The sequence below is a fragment of the Diabrotica virgifera genome, chromosome 5, assembly GCF_917563875.1.
Source record: "Diabrotica virgifera virgifera chromosome 5, PGI_DIABVI_V3a".
NCBI classification, from domain to species: domain Eukaryota; kingdom Metazoa; phylum Arthropoda; class Insecta; order Coleoptera; family Chrysomelidae; genus Diabrotica; species Diabrotica virgifera.
The window spans coordinates 206,945,185-206,973,010 of record NC_065447.1 but is presented as its reverse complement, the minus strand read 5'-3'; the positions used below and the strand labels follow the sequence as shown (position 1 = coordinate 206,973,010).

Here is a 27,826-nt window from a genome sequence, read left to right as displayed (position 1 = left end):
TTTACAACTGCATAGTCCACAAACTTGCCTCAGAGAGACTCAAAGTGACTCAGAGAGCTATGGAACAGAGAATGCTCACCATTAAGCACAGCGATCGTAAATACAATGAGAAAATGGTCTTCTTGGTCGTCCATAGACGACCAAGAACAAATAAGAGAAGTAGAGGAAGACCTCAAACCAGATGGACTGAAAAACGATGCAAAAAAACAATGAACATAAATGAATGGACAGATCTAAGGTAGGCCTACATTCGACGACTGATGGAATAGCTGTTGATGATGATGATGATGAGTTGGCAACGGTGCTAAAAAGAATGTAAGTAAAATAGTTACGCCTCTTTCTTGGTGGCTCAAAGTCGCGGTTCAACTCAACTTTGTCATATACCAGTCTCTCTTTGATATAACTATTATTTCTATTTACTAATTAATATAATCATCAAATAAATATTATTAGAAATAGTCCAGTCGGGTTAGATGAATAACAGGCCTAACCTTGCATTAGGAGCTGCCCCAAATTTTATTTTTCTAATCTTTAGGGAGGGTTAATATTAGTATAAATTTAAAATCTCGACTGAATTCCACCGTTGCGTTAGCCGCCATCTTGATTTTAAACGAGAACCGTTTTTGCTCAATATCTCCGCCATTTTCAATTTTTTGACAAAAAGTGTAGAAACTGAAATTGTTTAAAATGCGATTTTCTATAATTTCATTTATTATAATTTTTCGTGCGGTCGATATTTTCCAAGTTATGAGGGGAAAATAGTGACAGTTGGAACATAATTATTGAATTATTGAATTATCTCGTTTATTATTAGTTTTACAACAAATATGTATCTATACAAAAATTAAGAGAATTAAATTCTACACAATTTTGATTTCTTTCATTTTTTTGCTAAAATTAATATTTAAGGTAGTACGTATGCGGTAATGGCGCGAGCGTAAGACCGGATTGATTTTATAGCAATTGTTTTTGTTCAATATCTACGCCATTTTCAACTAAAATTGTTCAAAATATAATATCCTACAATTTCTTTTTAACAATTTTTTTCATGCGGTTGATATTTTCCGAGTTACATGGGAAAATAGTAAAAAGTTGTGGGGGGAGCATAATTATTGAATTGAATTTTGTTTCCGAGCTGCCCCAAATTTTATAATTATATCCTTTAGGAGAGACCAATAGTAGTGTAAATTTAAAATCTCGACTGAATTCCGCGGTTGCATTAGCCGCCATATTGATTTTAAATGAGAACTGTTGTTGCTTAATATCTCCGCATTTTCAACTTTTCGACATAAATGGTGGGAAAGAAAATTGTTGGAAATGCAATTTCCTACAATTTCTTTGGCACAATTTTTTATACGATCAATATTCTCCGAGTTAAGGGGGAAAATAATGGAAGCGGAGGGGAAGCATAATTATTGAATTGTCTCATTTATTATTAACTTTACGACATAATTGTACATAAACAAAAATAAAGAGAATTATATTTTATACAATTTTTGAAACTTCCAATGAAACATCAACCAAACTAAGTATATAAAAGACATAAAAAGACATTATATGCATTAAGTTCACTTAATTTTATTAACTAGCGGGTTTTATTGGTTGAATTTGTCGGTCGATATTTCAAGTTTTATGTCAGCTAATATATCGTGATGTTTCAACAATTTTTTTAAAATTTTTTACTCTGTTGGGGGGAATTTTCCCATTTCCCCCTCTTGTAGACCCGCCACTGGTTCTCTCGAAAAATTGTAGTAAATCGTAATTGCAACAATTTCAGTTCTTACACTTTTAGTCGAAAAGTTGAAAATGGCGGAGATATTGAACAAAAACAATTGCTACAAAATCAATCGGGTCTTACGCTCGCACCTTTACCACATACGCACTACTTTAAATATTGATTTTATCAAAAAAATGGATGGCATCAAAACTGGACAAAATTTAATTCTCTTCATTTTTGTATAGGTATATATTTGTTGTAAAACTAATAATAAACGAGATAATTCAATAATTAAATAATTATGCTACAACTGTCACTATTTTCCCCTCATAACTCGGAAAATATCGACCGCACGAAAAAAATTATAATAAATGAAATTATAGAAAATCGTATTTTCAACAATTTCAGTTTGTACACTTTTTGTCAAAAAATTGAAAATGGCGGAGATATTGAGCAAAAACGGTTCTCGTTTAAAATCAAGATGGCGGCTAACGCAACGGTGAAATTCAGTCGAGATTTTAAATTTATACTAATATTGACCCTCCCTAAAGATTAGAAAAATAAAATTTGGGGCAGCTCCTAATGCAAGGTCAAATGCTATCCCGACTGGGCTAAAAAGAATTCAAACCGAGAATCAACTATTGTAATGATAAGGAAGGTAACTTACTTACCAACAAAGAGGATATCCTGTTACGATGGGTAGAGCACTTTCGAGAGTTACTGGAAGGGGAACCTACTAACAATATAGAGCTAGAATACCGAAATGAGGAACTCGTGGAACCCCCTCGGTAGAAGAAGTGAAAATATCTATAGAAAAACTAAGAAACCACAAATCCCCAGGCAGCGATGGCATCCCAGCAGAGTTATTTAAGCACGGTGGAGAGCAGCTCACCAAGGTGATGCGAGAAATTGTTTGTAAAAAAAATTTGGTCTGAGGAGCAAATGCCTGAAGAATGGAGCTTAGGCTTAATATGCCCGTTACACAAAAAGGGAAACCAACTGGAATGCAATAATTACCGCGGAATAACTCTCTTAAATACATCATACAAGATATTGTCAAACATTTTGCACGAGAGATTGAAGCCTTATACCGAAACGTTTTTAGGAGAATATCAGGCAGGATTTAGGCGTGGACGTTCAACCATTAACCATATCTTTACACTACGACAGATCCTGGAAAAAGCGCAAGAGTTTAACATAGATATGTACTGCAAGCGCCAGTTAACTTGGCGACAGCGAATACGCACAACGACACTGAGACTGATGATCATCCCATAAGCCACTGTGCAATGCGTCTCGCCAAGTTAACTGGCGCTTACTGTACCATATTTTTGTCGATTTTAAAGCTGCTTATGACAGTGTATTAAGACCAAGTCTCTACAACGCTATGAATGAGTTAGGAATTCCAAAAAAACTCATATGCATGATAAAAGTGACAATGGCGAAGATGATATCAGCAGTAAAAATTCAAAACGACTCGTCAACCCCATTTAAAATACATAGGGGGTTAAGGCAGGGAGATGCGCTGGCGTGTCAAATTTTTAATGTAGCATTAGAAAAAGTCGTACGAGACGCTAATATAGATAGCAGGGAAACAATATTCAATAGATCTGTCCAAATTCTAGCATAGGCAGACGACGTGGACATTATAACAAGAACCAGAGCGAGAACTGCGGAAATCCTAACCGAGCTAGTAGCAGCAGCAGAACAAATGGGGTTACATATAAATCGAAATAAAACAAAATTCATGGCGACTAACACAAACACAAGAGCTGGAAATGTTGACGCAGATCTAATCATCAATGACCAAAACTTCGAAGCGGTCAAAGAGTTCATATATCTAGGGACATCGGTTAACCCCAATAATAACACATCAGAGGAAATAAAAAGACGAATAATAATTGCAAACAGGTGTTAGCATAGTCTATCAAAGTACTTAGCTAACAAACGTCTGTCTCAAAAAACTCGTATAAAATATAGAACATTGATAGTCCCCGTTCTCACATATGGATCAGAGGCATGGACGCTAACTAAATATCGATTTTTGAAAGAAAGGTGCTACGTAAGATATTAGGAGCGGTCTGTGAGAACGGAATATGGAGGCGTAGATATAACTTTGAACTGCAGAATATCTACAAGCATACGTTAGGTGGAAAAGATATTATCAGTAGTAATTGCACAAGAGCTCTGAAATTATTGAATTTTTCCCGAGTGACACTTTGACATTTTTAATTTCACGAGCCGAAGGCGAGTGAAATTATGTCAAAGTGTCACGAGAGCAAAAATTCTATATTAATTTCAGAGGTCGAGTGCAATTTGTTGCGATTATTTCATGAATAAAACTGTTCAAAACCAAAATTTTACTGTAATTTATTTATGTAAGTACCATTAAACACACAGTTTTTATAAATATTTGACGATTGAAAGTCATCACTTTTATAATTTTTAAAACATTAATTGTCATTAATGTCACTGAATGTATTTTTTCGTAGCAACGAAGGGCATCTGACGTAATATACTTAACGACGGGAGATTATCAAAAATTATCGATTTAATTCAGATTTCTGTAGCTTTCTATTGGTCAGAATCTCCTATGAATGAAATAATCAGTAGTAATTGCACAAGAGCTCTGAGATTCTATATTAATTTCAGAGGTTGAGTGCAATTTGTTGCGATTATTTCATGAATAAAACTGGTCAAAACCAAAATTTTATTGTAATTTATTTATGTAAGTACCATTAAACACACAGTTTTTATAAATATTTGACGATTGAAAGTCATCACTTTTATAATTTTTAAAACATTAATTGTCATTAATGTCACTGAATGTATTTTTTCGTAGCAAACGAAGGGCATCTGACGTAATATACTTAACGACGGGAGATTATCAAAAATTATCGATTTAATTCAGATTTCTGTAGCTTTCTATTGGTCAGAATCTCCTATGAATGAAATAATCACTATAATTAAGCGAAACCGCCTGCAGTGGGCAGGACATGTAGCCCGGGCCCCTGAATCGAACATGATAAAAAAAGATTCTAACAGCGCAACCCGTAGGAATGAGAAGACGGGGTAGACCAAAGCTGACGTGGATGGACGGGGTAACACAGGATGCCGAGAAGATCGGAGTCGGCAACTGGAAAATGCAAGCAAGGGACAGAACAGAATGGCGTAGAAAGCTTGAGAAGGTCGAGGCCCTCTAAGGGCTGTAGCACCAAGATGATGATGAATTAATATAATATTAATGACTAATTATTACTTAGTAATCTTTTATTTTTTTACCTTGAGATATCTTTCAGGTGTTTTGTAAGAGCTGCCTGAAAAATATTCTTTATTGAAAACTTTCTCCAATTCCATAATACAATTGTCTTTCAAAAAGATCTCCTTTTTAGGTTCTTCAGTGCTCTTCAGTATATTCACAACTTCTATACTCATCCCAGATAAATCAACAGTATGTATTGATTCTGTCTGTAATACAGGTTGCTGAAAAGTTTCTTTAAGTTTTACTTCTGGATTATTCTTTGGAACTGCTGGTTTTTGGAATTCTGTGGCAGATTTGGGTGGTTTTTGTTTGTTCGTATTGGATTCTTCATCAGACATTTCTACATCTATATCCACATCTGTGTCAGAATCTTCGGAAGTATTTTTTATTTTAACCTAAAATAATATTTGATGAAAATAATATTTAACAATGATAATTCCTATTTAAAGATATAGTTTTCAGATCGTCGCATTACAAGAAACAAAGCAATTAGGGCAATACAGTCAGGAAATAGAAGATTACTAATTCTTTAATAGTGGAGGGCAAAATAGAATGCTAGGTACAGGCTTTTTAATACATAAAAACTTTAGAGCATCAATTGTCGAATTCAGAGCAATATCCGATAGACTTAGTGTTATTAGAATAAAGGGAAAATTCCAAAAAATTTCATTTGTAAATATTCATGCACCTTCGGAAGAAAAAGATATAGAGGTAAAGGAAGAGTTTTATAACCTAATGGACCAAGTAAATGAACGCATCTCCAAATATGATCTCAAAATAGTCCTTGGAGATACCAATGCCAAAATAGGTAGAGAGGACATATTTATGCCTACTATAGGAAAATACAGCTTGCATCCAACAACGAATCAAAATGGACACATGCTCATCGACTTTGCAAGGGAAAAAACCTTTTAATAAAAAGTACCTACTTCCAAAGAAAGGAGATACACAAGGGCACTTGGAGATCGCCGGACGGTCAAACGGTAAACCAAATAGACCATGTTTTAATAGAGAAGGATGTAGAAAAAAAGCATAATGCATATACGTTCATATAGAGGGCCAGATATAGATTCAGACCACTTTTTAGTGGGAATAAAGATGAACCAAATAATACCTATAAATAGACACAGAAACAGAGAAAAACGTATGATGAACAAGCTAGTCAGGTTACTAACAGAAGAAGAAAAAAAGGTATACCAGTTGTCACTTAACAAGAAACTGGAACTTATTACAGAAAATGACAATGTAGAACAAACATGGGACTTAATTAAAAATACTTTAAAAGCCGTAGCAGATGATACTGACAAGCCAATCAAGAAACAACAAAAAGCATGGTTCGATGATGAATGCAAACTAGAAATAGAGAAACGGAACAAGCTACGATTAGAAAGTCTAAGACTGAAATCAAAAACAGCGGAAACACTTTACATAGAGCAAAGAAGAAAAACCAGCGCAATTTTACGAAATAAAAAGAGAAAATTTTATGAAGATAAGTTGAAAGACATTGAAGAGAATTACAAAAATAATCTTATTAGAAATTTATATCAAGGCATTCAAAATCAAAAAAGAGAATATAAACCACAGCCCATTTATTGCAAAGATAAAGAAGGCAAAATGATATTTGATGACCAAGAAATATTAAAACGATGGAAACAATATTTTGGTGAATTGTTAAACGGGGAGTACACAAATAATCACAATGAAGAAGACACAGATAATGGAAATGAAGAACACATAAATCACGATGATGAAGGATACACAGACGAAATAATGAATATGCAAAGAGACAGTACGGAAGATCTAGCACCATCCCTAAATGAAGTTGAAATTATTATTAAGAATCTAAAAAACTATAAATGTCCTGGAAGTGATTCTATAACAGCGGAAATGTTAAAATATGGAGGAGCGCAGCTGACAGACAGAATACACAAATTACTAAAAAACATATGGGAAAAAGAAGAACTACCAATGGAGTGGAAGCAAGCAGTGATATGTCCTCTTTATAAAAAGGGGGACAAAGCAGAATGTCAAAATTATAGGGGTGTGGCACTATTAAATGTAATATATAAGATATTAGCAGTCCACATTAAAAACAAGCTAGCAAGAAGTCTTAACAATAGCATAGGTGAATACCAGTGTGGCTTTAGAAAAGGGAGAAGTACTATAGACATCTTTACTTTAAGAGAAATACAAGCTGAGAGCTATGAATATAATAAACCAACAATGGCACTCTTCTTAGATTTTAAGCAAGCTTTTGAAAGAATAAAAAGAAAAGAAATATATAAAGCGTTAAAAAATTTAGAAGTTTCACCAAAAATAATAAGAATGATAAAGCTTACACTTACGAAAACAGAAAATAGAGTAGAAGTAAATAACAAACTAACAGAAAATTTCGAAGTGAAAGAAGGAGTACGACAGGGGGATCCGTTGTCATCACTGTTATTTAATGTGGTATTGGAAATGATAATAAAAGAGGCTAATATTAACAGATCAGGACATATATATCATAAAAAACATCAATGTTTGGCATTCGCGGATGATGTAGTAATTCTATCCAGAAGCAAGGAACAATTAAAAGAGGTAGTAGAACGACTAGAAAAGGCAGCTCGAGAAAAAGGACTTTATATAAATGAAACAAAAACTAAGTACATGGAATGGACCGACAAAAAATTTGAACAAGGGCAATATTTAATGATAACAACGAATGAAGGAACAATGTATAAATTTGAAAAGGTAGAGGGATTTGAATATGTAGGGACCTTATTTTCTAGTAGACCAAATATCCGGGAAGAAATACACAAAAGACTAATGTCAGGAAATCGTTGCATGTATGCACTCAATAGAATACTCAGAAGCAAAAATATATCCAAAGCAGCTAAATTAAGAACATAAAACTGTGATACGACCAATAGTTACGTATGCCTCAGAAACCTGGACTATGACAAAAACCGAGCAATCAATGTTACAAGTATGGGAAAGAAAAATACTTAGAAGGATATTTGGGGGAAAAATAATCAACAATCAGTGGACACGAAGAACAAACAAGGAGTTAAAAGAATTGTATAAGGAGCCTAATATAATTGCAGTTGTAAGATCACAAAGACTTAGATGGTTAGGACATGTCCAAAGAATGGCCCAAGTTAGAATGCCTAAAATCATGTTAAGAGCTACAATAGGTGGTAAAAAGAGAAAAGGAAGACCTAGGACCAGATGGAGCCATGAAGTTAATGATGACCTGAGGTATCTCAATGCAATAAATTGGAAAGAAAAAGCGAAGAACAAGCAAGAATGGAGGAAGATTGTAAACCAAGCCATGAGCCTACTTGGCTCGAAGTGCTAATGTATATAATATATATATATATATATATATATATATATATATATATATATATATATATATACAGGGTGAGTTTTTAGTGCGGGATCGGTCGATAATTCCATTACGGTATAGAATATCAAAAAAAGTTATTTAGAAAAAATGTAGGCAATGATATTCTCCACGCTTGGAAAATATGTCCATTTCTACAGGGTGATCAATAACAGCGTGGTATATCAAACATATAATTTTTTAAATGGGGCACCCTATATATTTTTTCATATTTATATTCCCCTCATAATTCTTGTTCATATTATATAGGGTTTTGCATTACTGTACAGAGTATTTAACAAGTTATGACCATTTTTATTTCGAAATCCCTATGAGATTAACACCCTGTATTTAAAGAAGTAATTCATAGACAATAATTTGTTTTATGTAGTAAGATAAACAATATACTGTAGTTTTTAAATTAAGTCCAATTGAAATCATTGACGAATGTTTATATACAGGGTGAACTACAAAACCAAATTACGATTTTCTCTATTTTTTTAAATGGATCACCCTATATTTTATTTTTCAAAAATATTGTATTTATTATACTCTTTCATTTTTATATAGCATTCCCTATATCTAAACTTATTACTTTGGGAGATATTTTTAGTTTTCTTCAACTTTCGGGAATACATTCAATTTTTCTAATAGAAATAAGTTGGTATTGAATGATAATTAAACAAAATTATTTTTATTCAATAAATAACTAACCCAAAATATAAACCATAGCAATATGCAATGATCATAGCAATATCATATTTCCCTAATATACAAGAATCATACAATTCCTACAAAAAAATATAGGTATCTTGTGTATAATAAAATTACAAGATTATTTTTATTTAATAAACAACTCACAAAACATAAATCAAAACAATATACAACTAGTTTAATAGTTTTTAGATTATTATATCAACAGCATTCTAAGCCAAGAAGTTTTTAGTAACACATTCCTAATTGCAGATTGTGACCCGCAGTTATTAATAATATAATTTTCATATTAAATTTCATTAATATGCATCAAGAAATCCCTACTTTGTTAACACTCAAACTAGGTGATCTATAAATGTTTAAGGTTAGAGATTGATTGGTCCACATTTTTTGACGGTTGAGGTTTTTATACGACGGTGCTCCAGTTCTTCCAAAATTGATTTTTTTAAGTGGGACTATATAAAAAAACCTTGTATACCAGAAGCATCCAACAACGCTTGATGATATGAAAAATAGAATAAAAGAAGCTTTTAATAATATTGACTTACAAAAATGTTAGAAATGTGGCTCGGTCATTTGAATATCGGTTACAAAATTGCATAGACGTTGAAAGTGGTCATATTCAACATTTACTTTAGACTTATATCCTTAAGATCACATTAATTGGTACATTCATTAAATTTTGTTATGGTTTATTATTTTTTTGTTAGTTATTTATTGAATGAAAATATTTGTTATATTATTACATAATACTTATTTGTTAAGTTATTTATATTTATAAGAATTGAATGTATTCCCGGCAAATGAAGAAAACTAAAAATATCTCAGAAACTAATAAGTTTACGTATAGGAAAGCTATATAAAAATGAAAGAGTATCATAAATACAATATTTCAAAAAAAAAATAGAATATAGGGTGATCTATTAAAAAAAATTGAGAAAATCGTAATTTTGTTTTGTAGTTTTGTTTTGTAGTTTAAAACTGCTATAAAAATGAATGTTCTACTAAAAAATTCTTGGCTTAGAATGCTGTTGATATACCAATCTAAAAACTGTTACATCAGTTGTATATTGTTTTGATTTGTGTTTCATGTAAGTTATTTATTAAATAAAAATAATCTTGTTATATTATTATATACAATACAAAGTTTTTTTTGTAGGAATTTTACGATTCTTGTATATTAGGGAAATATGATAATTTCTTAATATCACATTTATTGGTATATTCACTGCATATTGCTATGGTTTATATTTTGTGTTAGCTATTTATCTAATAAAAATAATTTTGTTTAATTATCACTCAATACTAACTTATTTCTACTAGAAAAATTGAATGTATTCCCGAAATTTGCAGAAAACTAAAAATATCTCGTAAAGTAATCAGTTTAGATATAGGGAATGCTATATAAAAATGAAAGAGTATATTAAATACAATAATGTTGAAAAATAAAATATAGGGTGATCCATTTAAAAAAATAGAGAAAATCGTAATTTGGTTTTGTAGTTCACCCTGTATACAAATATTCGTCAATGATGTGAATTGGACTTAATTTAAAAACTACAGTATATTGTTTATCTTATTACATAAAACAAATTATTGTCTACGAATTACTTCTTTATATACAGGGTGTTAATCTCATAGTGATTTCGAAATAAAAATGTTCATAACTTGTTAAATACTCTGTATAGTAATGCAAAACCATATATTATATGAACAAGAATTATAAGGGGAATATAAATATGAAAAAATATATAGGGTGTCCCATTTAAAAAATTATATGTTTGATATACCACGCAGTTACTGATCACCCTGTAGAAATGGACATATTTTCCAAGCGTGGAGAATATCATTGCCTACATTTTTTTTAATAACTTTTCTCGATATTTTATACCATAATGGAGTTATCGACCGATCCCGCACTAAAAACTCACCCTGTATATATATATATATTTTCTGCTACCCCAATATTTCAACCTTGTTTTATATATATATATATATATATATATTGTTATATTTCTATTTGATATAAAAATTAAAATTTGATAATTATAAACAAAATTCACTTTAATATAAAATATTTTTAATTTTCTCAACCACGGGCATATAAATTTAAAACAACCTGTATACAACAAATTGTTATATGTAATTTTAAGAAGTGATTAGAATAAGCGTACGAAACTCGGAACAATGTGCTTAGATAAACAAAGTGAATGACGCGTACCATTATCGTTCTTCTCGGAAGGTCGATCATTAGCCTATGCTAAATAAAACTCAGTGAAATAGATGATAGTTCATTATCGTTTTTCGCGGAAGGTTTCGATCATTAGCCGATGCTAAATAAGACTTAGTAGAAATAGAGAATAGGTCATTAAAATTTTGTAATTAGTAGAAAGTAATTTTAGAATGGGAATTAACTATTTTTCTTTTGAAATCCATTAAGCATATTTAGAAAGTTTAAAAATTGGTTTTGAGGAATACTGCGAATGAGAGTTGGTGGTGGAAGATTGATTTGTGAATTTGGAAGGGATATTTAGAAAGTAGGGGAATGAATGACAAAGTGAGATGAGAATGTTTTGAGCTGTCGAGAAGTGAAGTCGAGTAGTAGACGGTAGTGTTCGAGGAGTGAGAAAGCCGGTGTGGTTCCGTGAGTGTGGAGTATCTATCGTGGAACGAGAAGTAGGCCAGGTCGAGAGTAAAAGAACCTCCTTGAGCCCAGAGTGTCCCGGTAGCTGATAGCAGTTTCGAAAAAGGTAGAACACAGCATCACGACAAAAGCAGGAACGAGAGCTATTCGAGCTAGTTTTTCAAAGGAGAACATCACTGGAAGCCAGGACGAGGTTTGATCGCAGCCAAGGATAGCAGGAAAGGGTCTTGTGTGAGGACATTTTCAGTTCACCAGGAAAAGGTCAGTCTCATTTGTTTGGACATGAATGTATGGGTTTTCGTATTAAATTCCACATAAAAAATTGAATAACATAATCAATAATATCAGAAAAGCTTCATCAAACTTAAATAGAGTTGTTCCTAATAACTCCTAATAGTTAAATGTTAATAAAAACTTTGAATTGAAAACCAAAAGGAAATAAGATTCCCATTTGTAAATGTTATGTTTAAGAATAATAAGAAATAGCAAATATTAAGCATTGATTGCCTTTTTAAATAAAATAAAAAATATTTTGATTATAATTGTAACCCATATGTGTATTTTTTTTTACTCTTTTCTTTTCTATCCCGATTAGGAACCATTAAGAAATATTTAGAAGCCACGGAAGTAAGTAATTAATTTATAATTCGCCCTGAGATTGAAAACATATTGATATGTGATCTGGTTAATTAATTAGATTAGTATTAATACATTGATTAAATTAAGTAACATATAAGAATATTATCTCATATCAATAATAAAGATCACATCAACTGTCGTCCAACGTGGAAAGCATTGTAAAGTATTTCTAGTGGCAAATTTGAAGGATAGAAAGAGTAAAGCCGGTATTTGAAAATTTATATGCCTGTGGTAAAAAGTGAGATACTTACATTTGATAACATAAAATTTTAGATCTCTTTAGGTACAAATTTTACATAACTGATTTAATATTTTATTTTTACGATATTTACATTTGATATATTTATTGACAATTTATAATATTTGGGTAAAAAAAAAAGTCGTCTTGGTAACATACTAGTAAAATTTCATATTTGGCGGGGATAATACTTCTTGAAAACAAATGTCTGTGACAAGAAGCCAAAGCAAGGACAACAAAAAACAAAAAGAACATTCAGACCAAGAAGATATTTTAGACACGACAATCATGGCATCAGAACAGCAAGAATTATCAGGAATAGATAAACTATTACAACTGATGCAACTCCAGTCACAAAAACTGGATGACAATCAACGAAAAGTGGATCGAAAAATGGATGAAACACAACAAAAATTGGATCAGAAAATGGATAAAGTGGAGAAAAAAATGGATGACAATCAACAGGAAACAAAACAAGCGATAGAAGAGAACAATAAGAAAATAGAGGAACGCATAGAAAAGTATGAAATGAAAATTAAAGATCACATGCAAAAACAAGAAATGAGAATGAAGGACCACATGAAAGAACAAGAAATGAAAATTCAAAATAAAATAAAGGAGTTAATGAATTGCCAGAAAAAAGAAATAGAAAATTTGAAAAACAAGTTTGAAAACGCTATTAAAGCAGACAGAGAAGAAGTGGAAAGAAAGATTGCGGAAATCAATATTCAACAAAATGTCGGAGAAAGAAGAGAAATGGTTATACATAGCATAGATGACGTGAAGATAAGGTTTGGCGGGGATGTAAGAAGATTACACCCAGTGCCGTTCATAAATAGCCTGAAAAAGAAAATACAGCACATCGGAAATTTCGAAACAGCAAAAGAAACTATCAGAAACCATCTCAAAAATGAAGCAAGCCTATGGTTCGATTGCAAAGAAGAAGAATTTGACAGTTGGCAACAATTTGAACAAAAATTTTTGAATTATTTCTGGGGAAAAGTCCAACAATTGGAAATTAACAAGGAATTGCAAAATGGGAAATACAATGATAGGATGGGTATATCAGAAAGGACATATGCATTACAAATTTACTATAACGCAAAACATTTACAATATAATTACTCATCGGAACAATTAGTCGAACTGATTGCAAGACATTTCGAAGAAACGCTGGAAGACCATATCACATTGCAAAACTACAAAGACATAGATAGTTTATGCCAATTCCTACAAATAAGAGAATTACGTGTAAGAGAAACAAAATCAAGAAGGTCGCGAGAAGATTACAGGCCCCGAGAAACACAGGATTACAGAGATAGAAATCAAAATAGGAGGGACTATACAAGACGAGATTTTAATCCCAGAAGGGAAAACGAAAATAGAGACAACGGAAGAGGAAATTATGAACAAAGAAATAGGCAATGGAATGAGGACAGAAATCGAGAATACCAGAATAGAAACACCACACGCTCAAATCAAGAAAACAGAAATAATGGTAGACAAAATGAACAGGGATATCAAGAAAACCGAAACAGATCCGACAGACCAAGAGAAAATAGAAGAGAAGTAAATAATACCCAGACAGATGGATATGACGGAGAGAGACATTATGACGAAAATATAAACAACGATGAGCAACCGGCGTTTTTTCACGACGGCGCTCACTAAAAACCAAAAATCAAACAGGAATCTTTTGTAACCCCAAGGAGTTTATTAAATTGGCAAGAAACAACGAAAAGAAAAATGGAGTTAATTTAAAATTTGTGGATGGATTTATCAACGAGAAACCAATTAAAATTATGATAGACACTGGATCTGAAATAACATTGGTCAACAGAAAACTAATAGAAGAAGTTAACTTAACAAATTTAATTTACAAAATACCTAGGGTAAATTTAGTGGGCGCAAACAAACGGACATTGGCAACTATAAATGAAGGCATACGAGTAATGGTACGACTGGGTAAGAAGATGTATGCACTACAATGTGTAATAATGCCAAACATGTCACATGACATGATAGTAGGAGTTGACGAATTGGCAGAAAAACATGTAGTGATAGATTTTAAAAATAATACGATGAATCTAACAGAAGAAAAAGAAGAAGAACAGGACAAGGAACAGGAGAAACAAAATACGGACGAATCAGGTAAAGAACAAACAGTGGAAATGAATTTGGCAACGAAGCAAGGACAAAGAAGAAAAGGGAGAAAAAGTCAGAAAAAGACAACAGAAAATGAAACCTGTGGCTCCTCAAAAGAAGAGTTGAGCCCAGAAGAAGAAAATTTGAGAGTATCAGAAACAAAGGAAACCTGGGATTCCTCAAAAGAAGAGACGAGCTCAGGAGAAGAAGAAATAAAGCAAAAAAATGAAAGCGAAAAAGATATGATCGAAACAGTGGCATTTGAAGAGGAGGCATATGAAAACGAGGATGCAGAATACACGATAAAAGTATGTGAAGAATCTGAGGAAAAAGACAGAAGATTAATATGGGAAAAAGGGAAAGACAACATAATAGCCGACACTCTAACACAGGATGAGGACACTGAAAATAAGGAAACAATTACTCTACAGGTGGGACTAATTAGAGTAATACAAGAAGAAGGGGTATAAGACGTAGATTAAAGTAAGGAAATATACAGGGAGTTGGTTTTGCCTCGAGAAAATTTATTTAAAAATGCAGATAAATTTTATCGAATACAAGGCGGGGATTTGTTATATTTCTATTTGATATAAAAATTAAAATTTGATAATTATAAACAAAATTCACTTTAATATAAAATATTTTTAATTTTCTCAACCACGGGCATATAAATTTAAAACAACCTGTATACAACAAATTGTTATATGTAATTTTAAGAAGTGATTAGAATAAGCGTACGAAACTCGGAACAATGTGCTTAGATAAACAAAGTGAATGACGCGTACCATTATCGTTCTTCTCGGAAGGTCGATCATTAGCCTATGCTAAATAAAACTCAGTGAAATAGATGATAGTTCATTATCGTTTTTCGCGGAAGGTTTCGATCATTAGCCGATGCTAAATAAGACTTAGTAGAAATAGAGAATAGGTCATTAAAATTTTGTAATTAGTAGAAAGTAATTTTAGAATGGGAATTAACTATTTTTCTTTTGAAATCCATTAAGCATATTTAGAAAGTTTAAAAATTGGTTTTGAGGAATACTGCGAATGAGAGTTGGTGGTGGAAGATTGATTTGTGAATTTGGAAGGGATATTTAGAAAGTAGGGGAATGAATGACAAAGTGAGATGAGAATGTTTTGAGCTGTCGAGAAGTGAAGTCGAGTAGTAGACGGTAGTGTTCGAGGAGTGAGAAAGCCGGTGTGGTTCCGTGAGTGTGGAGTATCTATCGTGGAACGAGAAGTAGGCCAGGTCGAGAGTAAAAGAACCTCCTTGAGCCCAGAGTGTCCCGGTAGCTGATAGCAGTTTCGAAAAAGGTAGAACACAGCATCACGACAAAAGCAGGAACGAGAGCTATTCGAGCTAGTTTTTCAAAGGAGAACATCACTGGAAGCCAGGACGAGGTTTGATCGCAGCCAAGGATAGCAGGAAAGGGTCTTGTGTGAGGACATTTTCAGTTCACCAGGAAAAGGTCAGTCTCATTTGTTTGGACATGAATGTATGGGTTTTCGTATTAAATTCCACATAAAAAATTGAATAACATAATCAATAATATCAGAAAAGCTTCATCAAACTTAAATAGAGTTGTTCCTAATAACTCCTAATAGTTAAATGTTAATAAAAACTTTGAATTGAAAACCAAAAGGAAATAAGATTCCCATTTGTAAATGTTATGTTTAAGAATAATAAGAAATAGCAAATATTAAGCATTGATTGCCTTTTTAAATAAAATAAAAAATATTTTGATTATAATTGTAACCCATATGTGTATTTTTTTTTACTCTTTTCTTTTCTATCCCGATTAGGAACCATTAAGAAATATTTAGAAGCCACGGAAGTAAGTAATTAATTTATAATTCGCCCTGAGATTGAAAACATATTGATATGTGATCTGGTTAATTAATTAGATTAGTATTAATACATTGATTAAATTAAGTAACATATAAGAATATTATCTCATATCAATAATAAAGATCACATCAATATATATATATATATATATATATATATATATATATATATATATATATATATATATATATATATATATATATATATATATAAATTGTTTAAGGAGGAGAAAATAATTGGGTAACCAGCTGAATATGGACAAAGTGTACTCTTTTTACTTATTCCAATATATTTCGCCCATTTTCATGGGCATCATCAGGGAAAGCTACAATGTTGGTTATTAGGTAGGTACATAAGATGAATTAGCAGTATACTTACTAAGTGAGAATTGTTGTCACGATGTTTTAAAAGAAGCAAATATAAATAAAATGATAAAAAACTAAAATACAGAAATAACATATCACAAAAGTCCATAATTTAAAATATACATGATGATAGATAAAATTTATATATTGACACAATGAATTGAAAACAAGGTCTGACATTATTTATTTACTTTTATGTTAATTGTCAGTCAAATTTTTTTGGTCATTATCCTATTAAGTTAAACAGTTAAAATAGGTTATCAGCAATCAATATTATTAATTATTTAAGTGAGAGATATTAGCTAAACCTGTTAAATTTTGATTATTTTTATTTTTGTCTAAGAATAGTAAATAAGAGTATATTTCACTCAGGTGATTAATGTCTGATTTTTTGTTGATGCAATTAAAATTTAACAGGTTTAGCTAATATCTCTCACTTAAATAATTAATAATATTGATTGCTGATAACCTATTTTAACTGTTTAACTTAATAGGATAATGACCAAAAAAATTTGACTGACAATTAACATAAAAGTAAATAAATAATGTCAGACCTTGTTTTCAATTCATTGTGTCAATATATAAATTTTATCTATCATCATGTATATTTTAAATTATGGACTTTTGTGATATGTTATTTCTGTATTTTAGTTTTTTATCATTTTATTTATATTTGCTTCTTTTAAAACATCGTGACAACAATTCTCACTTAGTAAGTATACTGCTAATTCATCTTATGTACCTACCTAATAACCAACATTGTAGCTTTCCCTGATGATGCCCATGAAAATGGGCGAAATATATTGGAATAAGTAAAAAGAGTACACTTTGTCCATATTCAGCTGGTTACCCAATTATTTTCTCCTCCTTAAACAATTTAAATTGAGTCAGCTATTATTAAACCAAGTTTTCTTTCTATATATATATATATATATATATATAGTATGTCCCTGTAAGTTGTATCCATATGGAAAACTTTTTTATTATTAATTTTGCGGAAAAAAGTTATTCTTTATAAAAAGCTCTGCATGGTCAAAAACCTAAGATTTAACCATCAAATATCAAATTTTTTAAATATTATACGAGGTATGTCAAAAAGTTTGAATTTCACTCAAGAGTAAAGTAGCTTTATTTTTCACAATATTGAAAATTGCTATTATGAAAAGTTATTTGGAATTAAAAACTGTATTCTAGTATGCAATTCCATCCTTCTAATTGAAAAATTTGTTTTTTGAGAAATTATGGATAACTAACATAATTTTCAGTTACTTTAATTCAGATAACTCTTTTATTATTAATTTTACGAAAAAAAGTGATTCTCAATAAAAAGTTATGCATGGTCTAAAATCTAAAATACAACCATCTTTTGTCAAATTTTATCAATTTTATACGAGGTATGTCAAAAAATATGAATTTCGCTCAAGAGTAAAATACGTTTATTTTTCACAATATCGAAAATTGTTATTATGAAAAGTTATTTAGAATTAAAAACTATGTTTCAGTATGTAATTACATCCTTCTAATTGAAATATTCTGAACTATAAAGGTACTTTACTTTTGATCTAAATTTATCTTTTTTGACATACCTCGTATAAAATTGATAAAATTTGATATAAGATAGTTGTATTTTAAGTTTTAGACCATCTAGAACTTTTTATTAAGAATCACTTTTTTTCGTAAAATTAATAATAAAAGAGTTATCAGAATTGAAATAACTGAAAAAATAATGATAGTTACCCATAATTTCTCAAAAAAAAATTTTTTTCAATTAGAAGGATGTAATTGCATATTAGAATATAGTTTTTAATTCCAAACAACTTTTCATAATAGCAATTTCCAATATTACGAAAAATAAAGCTACTTTACTCTTGAGTGAAATTCAAACTTTTTGACATACCTCGTATAATATTCAAAAAATTTGATATATGATGGTTAATTCTTAGGTTTTGGACCATGCAGAGCTTTTTATAAAGAATAACTTTTTTTCGTAAAATTAATAATAAAAAAGTTTTCCATATGGATACAACTTACAGGGACATACTGTATATATATATATATATATATATAATTTATATTTTGAAGCTATGCAAATTGTTATACAGGGTGTTTCATTGGGAAACGGAAATACTTTAATGGTGAATAGAGGTCACCGAGCCGGTTCTAGATATGCTACATTTTTTGCCCTACCGACTTTTATAACCGAGTTACAGGGTGTTTTATCGATTTTACCCATTTCTTTCCTAAGCCATAAATTTAGAACCACCCTTGAGTTTTTTTTTATATTTGGTACACATATGTCTCATTTAAAACCCAAACGACCGACATACTAACCATAAGAAAAATCCAGGTACGGATTAACAAAAAATTATAAAGTAATAGTGACCTTAAAACAACACCCTATATATTCAAATTTTGAATTGAAAAGAGCACAAAAAAGTAAGTTTAATGGTTCGCTTCAATTTTTCGACCAGACAATTTTATGACTTTAATTTTGAAATTACATTGAATTTTTAAGAACTCTGACATTAAAAAGCAGGTATTATTAACTTTTAGTTATAAATTATTAAAGTTAATGAATAAATACTCATTTTAAAAATAATCAATACTTATTTACCACATTGGAACGACCCAATTACTAATCACAAGAAAAATCCAGGTCCGGATTAACAAAAAAAATATAAAGTACATAATTGTGACCTTGAAACAACACCCTGCATATTAAAATTTTGAAAATTTGTTTGCATATTGTAAAAGAGCATATATATACGTAATAAAACAGACACACTCCTCACTATTAGCACTTTCTTGAATAGTGATGATGTCTTGAATCAGGGAATAAGAAGATTGAAAGAGACTAAGAAAGGCTATTTGTAAAGACATAAAGTTCAATTCATCCAAAATTAATTATGAGCGTAGGCGCAAATATCAGACATTGTTCTAAGTTTTTTGTCATTTGAAAAAATGTCCGTATGGATTATTTTATCAACAATTATTATTTATATGGTCACATTAAATACTAACGAAAATGCTTTTTGAAACACAAACAAATATGATTGATTTTCATATATCATCATGAAGGCGTTAAATAATGCTAAAAAAGCAAATGATATTAAAGTATCAGCTATTTTTAACTGCTATTTTTATTTAGCAGTAGCAGAAGCAACTGCTATATCAAAATAGCGGGTCGGACACATCTCTACTTGTCACTGTCTTGTCATCACAATGTATGACAAAGATAGCCAATGTTCGATTTGGAAAATATCAGCAGTGGTGTTCATTTTTTTCAAATCCTGAAAAAACTAATAAATATTTTTGAAAAATTTAAAAGCAGTATAAAAGATTACATCATTACCGAGGGCCGAAAGTCCTTTAGAACAAACAACAAGTTTCTTTTGAATGAGATATTTGAAATTAAAAACCACACTCAATTTTCTCTTCTTTTCTTCCCTGTAACTTATTAAAATAAACATTATACAGGGTGTCCAGAAACTTTACCGAAATACGAAGACAGGATATTCCTCAAATAATTTTAAGACAATTTAACCCAATTCACTTAAGAGTAAACAGTAGCGATCAACAGGTAGCAACATAATAAACTTCGGGAGATAGTATTATAGACTTTGGCAACAGTGGTAATCTTTGACATTATATAAGATTAATATTTTGACAATATCATAGTCGCGCTAAATGGAAGTAATAGATTATTAATAAATAGATATTTATAAAAATAAACCAAAACGGGTGAAAATTTTATGTTAAGGTAGGTATTTAGAAAGATATTTTCATGAAATATCTAATAATTAAACAATAATAAATAATCATTTTTTGTTGTGAAGCGAAACAAATTTCGATTTTCGCATAATTTTGGCACGCTTTTTAATGGACTTTTTCGTTTGATTTATTTTTCCATTTTGTTAAACTATTGATAATATTTTTAGAATAAAAAATCCTCCTAAAACTTTATACACTGTGTCCGTAGAGTATGGAACAAATTCTTTTTTAGCTAGAGCATTTTAAGAAATAATCCTGAAACACGTCGATTTTTGATTTTAATTTACCGTATTTTAAAATAATATTCTAATACACAGGGTGAATTACTTTGGAACACCCCCATTTTGTCTTAATTTTCGGATTACTCTAGCTAAGCTGATTCCAAAAATGTATCACATATTGATTCAAATTGGTACAGGGTGGATAAAAATACAATAGCTTTTTGTGTGTTCATAAAGTAACGCGTTAGTTAAATTAACAATATTATCAAAAATACTTATTGTATTTTTGATATTTTAATTAATTTTTGATTTTAATTAATTTTTGATATTGCTTAATTTAATATTTTAATTTAATATCAAAAATTAATTAAAATTTAATATTATGAGTACACACAAAACTATTGTATTTTTGTCCATCCTGTACAATTTGAATCAACATGTGATACATTTTTGGAATCAGCTCAGCTAGAGTAATCCGAAAATTGAGACAAAATGGGGGTGTTCCATTTAAAAAAAATGACGGTGACGTCATTACTCGAAAGTAATTCACCCTGTATATTAGAATTTTATTTTAAAATACGGTAAATTAAAATCAAAAATCGACGTGTTTCAGGATTATTTCTTAAAATGCTCTGTTTAGCTAAAAAAGAATTTGTTCCATACTTTACGGACACAGTGTATACTTGCATTAGAATTCGAAATATTTTTACGTAAAATATACTTACCTACCTACATATAACTAAAACTCACAATTAACAACAATCTCTTCATTCAAAGAGGCCAACAACTTATACAACAACAAATATATAATAAATTAACTATCAATAAACACTACATTCCTATGAAAAAACAATAACGAATTTTTAAATTAACACACTACTGCACTGAACAGATATCGATAAAGATGACAGAACAGATTAGAGAAAATCTGACGCAGGTTGGTCAAAATGACAGTGATAATTTCTTTATGTTGCCTAATTAGTTATTTAGTTATAATATGTTCGATTTCTTGTTAGAAATAAAAAATTTTAGTAGTTCCAAGATTACACAAAATCTAGACATGGGATAAAAAAGTTTATTTGAAGAAAGTTCATTTTCTTTTTCTTCTTAATGGCGGTACAGGCTCCTTTTTTCAATATTTTATTTAGTTATAGAGTAATTTCCACGTACTAACATATTTCTGAAATTGGGCTCTGTACCGCCATTCTTTATTATATTACGAATATGTGTGCCAAATATCTGGACAAAATATTCAAAATTAGAGCCGCAATCTTGGAACGCGTTTGTGGCTACCTGTTGATCGCTACTGTAGCCTCTTAATCCGAAAATGCTTCCTAAGGGAGCTAGAGCTATTTGAAGATATCGTCTTGTAATTAGTTTTTCTTAAGAGGAAACAGTAGCGATCAACAGGTAGCGAAAACGCGTTCCAAGATTGCGGCTGTAATTTTGAATATTTTTCGAGATACTTGGCACACTTATTCGTAATATAATAAAGAATGGCGGTACAGAGCCCAATTTGAAAAATATATTAATATGTGGAAATTACTCTGTAATTAAATACAATATTAAAAAAACGAGCCTGTACCGCCATTAAGAAGAACAAAGAAATACACTTTCTTCAAATAAATTTTTTTATCCGATGCCTAGATTTTGTGTCATTTTGGAACTACTAATATTTTTTATTTCATTAATAGTTCCAAAATGACACAAAATCTAGGCATCGGATAAACAAGTTTATTTGAAGAAAGTGTATTTTTTTGTTCTTCTTAATGGCGGTACAGCCCCTTTTTTTTAATATTGTATTTAATTACAGAGTAATTTCCACATATTAAAATATTTTTTTAATTGGGCTCTGTACCGCCATTCTTTATTATATTACGAATACGTGTGCCAAATATCTCGAAAAAATATTCAAAAAACAGCCGCAATCTTGGAACGCGTTTTGGCTACCTGTTGATCGCTACTGTATCACCTTAAATACCTCCAGAACGCTTCTATTTAGAAAAACGAAAATTGGTACGCATATTTATCTTCCACAGGTAAATCGATTCCATCTATTGCGAATTTCTAATACCTGTCATAGGCGGCCGTTTTGGGTAGGGCAATAGTTATTTTCTAGTATAACTTTTTTGTATATAATTTTTAAGCATTTTTGACTCTGGATTATTAAATTGTAAGGTATTCTAGTACTAAAAGGTAATTTTGCTTTAAGTCGATATTATACACCGTTTTCTAGAAAAATCAATTTGAAAATTTTTCGTTTTGTGAATTTGAAAAAAAAAATTAAAAAAAAACTATTTAGACAAACGAAAACTGGTACGTTTATTTATATTCCAGAGATGAGTCGATTTCATTAATTGCGAATTTCTAGTACCGGTCATAGGCGTCCGTTTTGGATAGGTCAACGGTTATTTTATCGCATAACTTTTTTGTCTTTAATTTTTAAGCATTTTTGTCACTAGATTATTAAATTATGAGGTATTTTATTACTAAAAGTTACTCTTGCTTTAAGTTGGTAAAATACACCGTTATTTAAAAAAAAAAAAATTTTTTCAAATTCAAAAAACCAAATATTTTCAAACCTATTTTTCTAGAAAACGGTGTGTCCTACCGACTTAAAACAAAAGTACCTTTTAGTACTAGAATACCTCATAATTTAATAATCCAGAGTTAAAGATGCTTAAAAGTTAAAGACAAAAATGTTATGCGATAAAATAACCGTAGCCTTACCCAAAACGGACGCCTATGTCCGGTACTAGAAATTCGCAATAGATGGAATCGATTTATCTCTGGAAGATAAATATTCGTACCAATTTTCGTTTTTCTAGCTAGAACGGTTTTGGAGGCATTTAAGAAAAACTAATTACAAGACGCCATCTTAAAAGAGCTCTAGCTCCCTTAAGCGTCGTTTAAACACAACGATAAGTCACAGCAACTAGTTGTGATGACAAGTTGAAACGCTGTTTAGACGCTGCGATTCAATGCGATACCACCTTCAACCCAACTCCAACTTTGATAAGTTGTGCGATGCACCGTTTACACACAATGATAAGTTGCAACAACTCGATTGACCTTGATAAGTTGTTTGATTTATCGCTGTGTTTAAACGACCCTTTAAGAAGCATTTTCGGACTAGGTGAATTGGGTTAAATTGTCTTAAAATTATCTGAGGAATGTCTTGTCTTCATTTGTCGGTAGAGTTTCTGGACACCCTGTATAAGTTTTCAGCGACTTTCGGCCCTTGGCAATAATGTAATATTTCATTCTGCGCTCAAATTTTTCAAAAATACTTATGAATTTTCTCAGGATTCGATAAAATTTTAAATAGCATTGGAGCCGAAAGTTTGCGCCTACTTTTAGAACTTACAAAATTGGGTATCATGGATATTATTTTTTTATTTGGTCATAATATACAATGTAAATTGAAATATAATAGCAAATATTATGATAAACCATACAACACAACAAAAGCTATATGGCCAATTGGTACTTTTAAATGTAGCTTACTGAAGAAAGGAAAATGAACAGTGTCTGCAAACATTTCTATTAGACTAGATTACAAACATGTACTTACTATTTCCTCTCCCTCACAAATAGGTACAGCCAAACCATGCCCAGTAGTTATTTCAACCCTCTTTATTTCATTTTCATTATTTTTTGCATTAACAATCTTCACAGTTTTCTGTCTAATCACCTTGTTATATTTAGGAAACGGTGCCTTTAATTTTGACTTGATTTTAAACTTGACAGCCTTAGGAGAGGTCATTTTTTGACTTAATACTGAATTGGACCTTTTACGATTCTTTATACCTGCAGAATCAATGTTGGTCTTCTTCTTTATAGGCATTAGGGGTGATCTATCTCTAATAATTTCTCTGTCGCTGACATCAGACGCAATTGATGTCGAATTGCTCTTTTTTCTTGATCTGTGATTATTGTGCATTTGAACAGTTGGTTTTGCTGTGCTCACGGCTGCTATTACTTCCTCAATACTAGCAGGTATCTGAAAAGGAAATATCGGTTATTAAGAATTGTAAAAATTGACGGATTGAATGCCATATATACAAAAACTAATAGACGGAGAGGCAGCGCTGAAAAATCTCTTTGAATTTACTAAAGCTAAATTTTTCACAGTTGATTACTGTGATTGTGTAGAGAAACATACTGCGGTCGGTCAAGCGAAACGTAGAACAGGGGATACTGAGAGGGTATCAAAGTTGCTTTCCTACGAAGGTAATTAAATCCATTTACTAAGGCTGAAAATCAGTACACACATTCTAAATTAAATATAAATAAAAGTTATTATAGTCGGTCAGCTGTATGACGGGACAGAGCCGGTGGGTTGACCCCAGTGAATGTACAGGGTTATTCACTATATTTTGACCCCCTTGAAGAAACAGAATTTATTTACAGAATTAGAAAAAAAAGAATGTGTGTGTACTTTGTACGCACGTAAGAAGTTATACTTCTATTATATGATTATAAACGAAATTAATATACTTTTTATTTATATTTTATTTAAATATTAAATTAATTTATACTTAATACTTCTCAAACATTTTTATTAAAACACTGCCAAAAATTAAAATAATAAAAAAATAAAACACACACAAACACATAAAAAATGCCACAAATGATTTCTGAACATTAATTGTCGGAAAAATTTTTAACTAAATACGTATTTTCTGAAAATAAAATTATATAATAAATATACTTACAATCATAAAATGTATAAAAAAAATAAAAAAATAAAAGTTTCTATTGGGATTCGAACCAACTTACCACGCGGCTGGTATTTGCGTTGTATTGGGATTCACTCGCATTAAAACTGCGCCACAGAGACAGCTTGTCATTATGTGCGAAGATCGTCTAACTAAACAGATTAACCTTTTGACATTTTTAACTTATGTAAATCAAATTATTTTGATTTTGAATTGAAATGATTTAGGGCCGGTTGTTCGAACGCTAATCAAAAATTATTATTATCAAATATATAATTACTGTCACAACTGTCAATGTCAACTTTGTTTGGGTTACTGAAAACATAATTATTGATTACAATTATGAAATTAGTTTATCCTTTAGTGTTAATAATTGTTATGTTAATTGATTAACTAATCTTATAATTATAATCAATTAGGTTTTCAGCAACCCAACCAAAGTTGACATTGGCAGTTGTGACAGTAATTAAATATTTGATAGTGATCATTGCTGATTAGCGTTCGAACAACCGGCCCTTAGAATTGAAAAAATACAACAAGACATAGGGTAAGAAGACAATATATTAGGTGAATATTGATAGAAATTTTGATGGTAATCAAATTATGTAAAAAAAAGTATTACATACTACTTATGTATTTTGGTAGGTTCAAGGTAGGTATCGGAGCCCGTATAACGACTAATAAATTTCGCAATCACTTGCGTCGTGCAAAGTGGCTATGTTCAAATATCATAACAAAATTTGATCAACTATTTATAAAACACTTACCAGTGAAAGATTCTTTAGCTTTGAATAAGCGAGATCTGCGGCACTCATACTAGGCACAGTTTGATGAGCTTTCACATTGGCATGCAACAATCATCTCTTCTATGTAAATAAGTCCAAAAATATAATATGAAAACTATTTAAAAAGGCAGTATAACCATTAACTAACTTTTTGTTTGTTGTTTCTCTTCCTACAAATTTTAAAACGCAACAAGCATACATTATAACCAAACACAGTCCCACAGCTGTGCCACAGCTGCCATATTGGATAATTTTTGTCATGTCATTTGAACATCCAATCAGAACAAAGTTATAATGCGCATGCGCCCGGTCGCTAGGTTTTCCCATATAAAATTTCACCGTCATTACGCCCGTAAAGAAGTATAACTTCAAAAATGTAAAATACAAAAAGTTATTCGATTTTTTAATTATGATTTTTTGACATATATATCGTACTAGTGACGTCATCCATCTGGGCGTGATGACGTAATCGACTATTTTTTTAAATGAGAATAGGGGTCGTGTGCTAGCTCATTTGAAAGGTTATTCAAATCTCAATACAGTACTATAAACATTAAGATCATTATTTATACAGGGTGTCCAAACAATTAATTTGGAATAAATAATTAAACAATTAATTTAATTTAATTTTTTTTGACACCCTGTATAATTAATCATATTAATGTTTATATTACTGAATAGGGAATTGAATAACCTTTCAAATGAGCTAGCACTCGACCCCTATCCCCATTTAAAAAATAGTCGATTACGTCATCACGCCCAAATGGATGACGTCACTAGTACGATATACAGTGATGAGCGTGCTAATAACTGGCAAAATAGCACAAAAGATGGAAAACGTATTAAGTTGTGAGATAAAAAGAATTGAAACTAGTCTAGCTGGGAAATTTAGCGATATTAACTTATAAATTTACATTATATTGATTGTTTCCCACCTTTAGACGTACCTGATATGTTTGACAACTACCACTGTCACAGTGACAGTTTTAGCTGACATACTCCTCTGATACGTGTAAAGGTGGGAAACAATCAATATAATGTAAATTTGTAGGTTAATATCGCTAAATTTCCCAGCTCGACTAGTTTCATTTCATTTTATCTCACAACTGTACGTTTTCCATCTTTTGCGCTATTTTGCCGATCATTAGCGCGCTCATCACTGTATATGTCAAATATTCATAATTTAAAAATTGAATAACTCTTGTATTTTACATTTTTTCTAATTCTGTAAATAAAGCAGTTTACAAGGGGGTCAAAATATAGTTAATAACCCTGTACATTCACTGGGGTCAACCCACCGACTATAATAATTTTTATTTATATTTAATTTAGAATGTGTGTACTGATTTTCAGCCTTAGTAAATGGATTTAATTACCTTCGTAGGAAA

At 30.8% G+C, this 27,826-nt stretch overlaps 1 protein-coding gene across 1 annotated transcript in view; it reads right to left on the bottom strand.

Moving 5' to 3' along the window:
* The window catches only part of LOC126884570 (histone H2A deubiquitinase MYSM1-like), a 68,117-nt gene that overhangs the window by 21,516 nt on the left and 18,775 nt on the right, over positions 1-27,826 (bottom strand). The window contains exons 3-4 of the mRNA XM_050650551.1: positions 24,507-24,935; positions 5,000-5,374 (exon numbers count right to left, since the gene is read on the bottom strand). Of these exons, the coding sequence (XP_050506508.1) occupies positions 5,000-5,374; positions 24,507-24,935 (804 nt within the window). The remainder of the gene's footprint in view (positions 1-4,999; positions 5,375-24,506; positions 24,936-27,826) is intronic.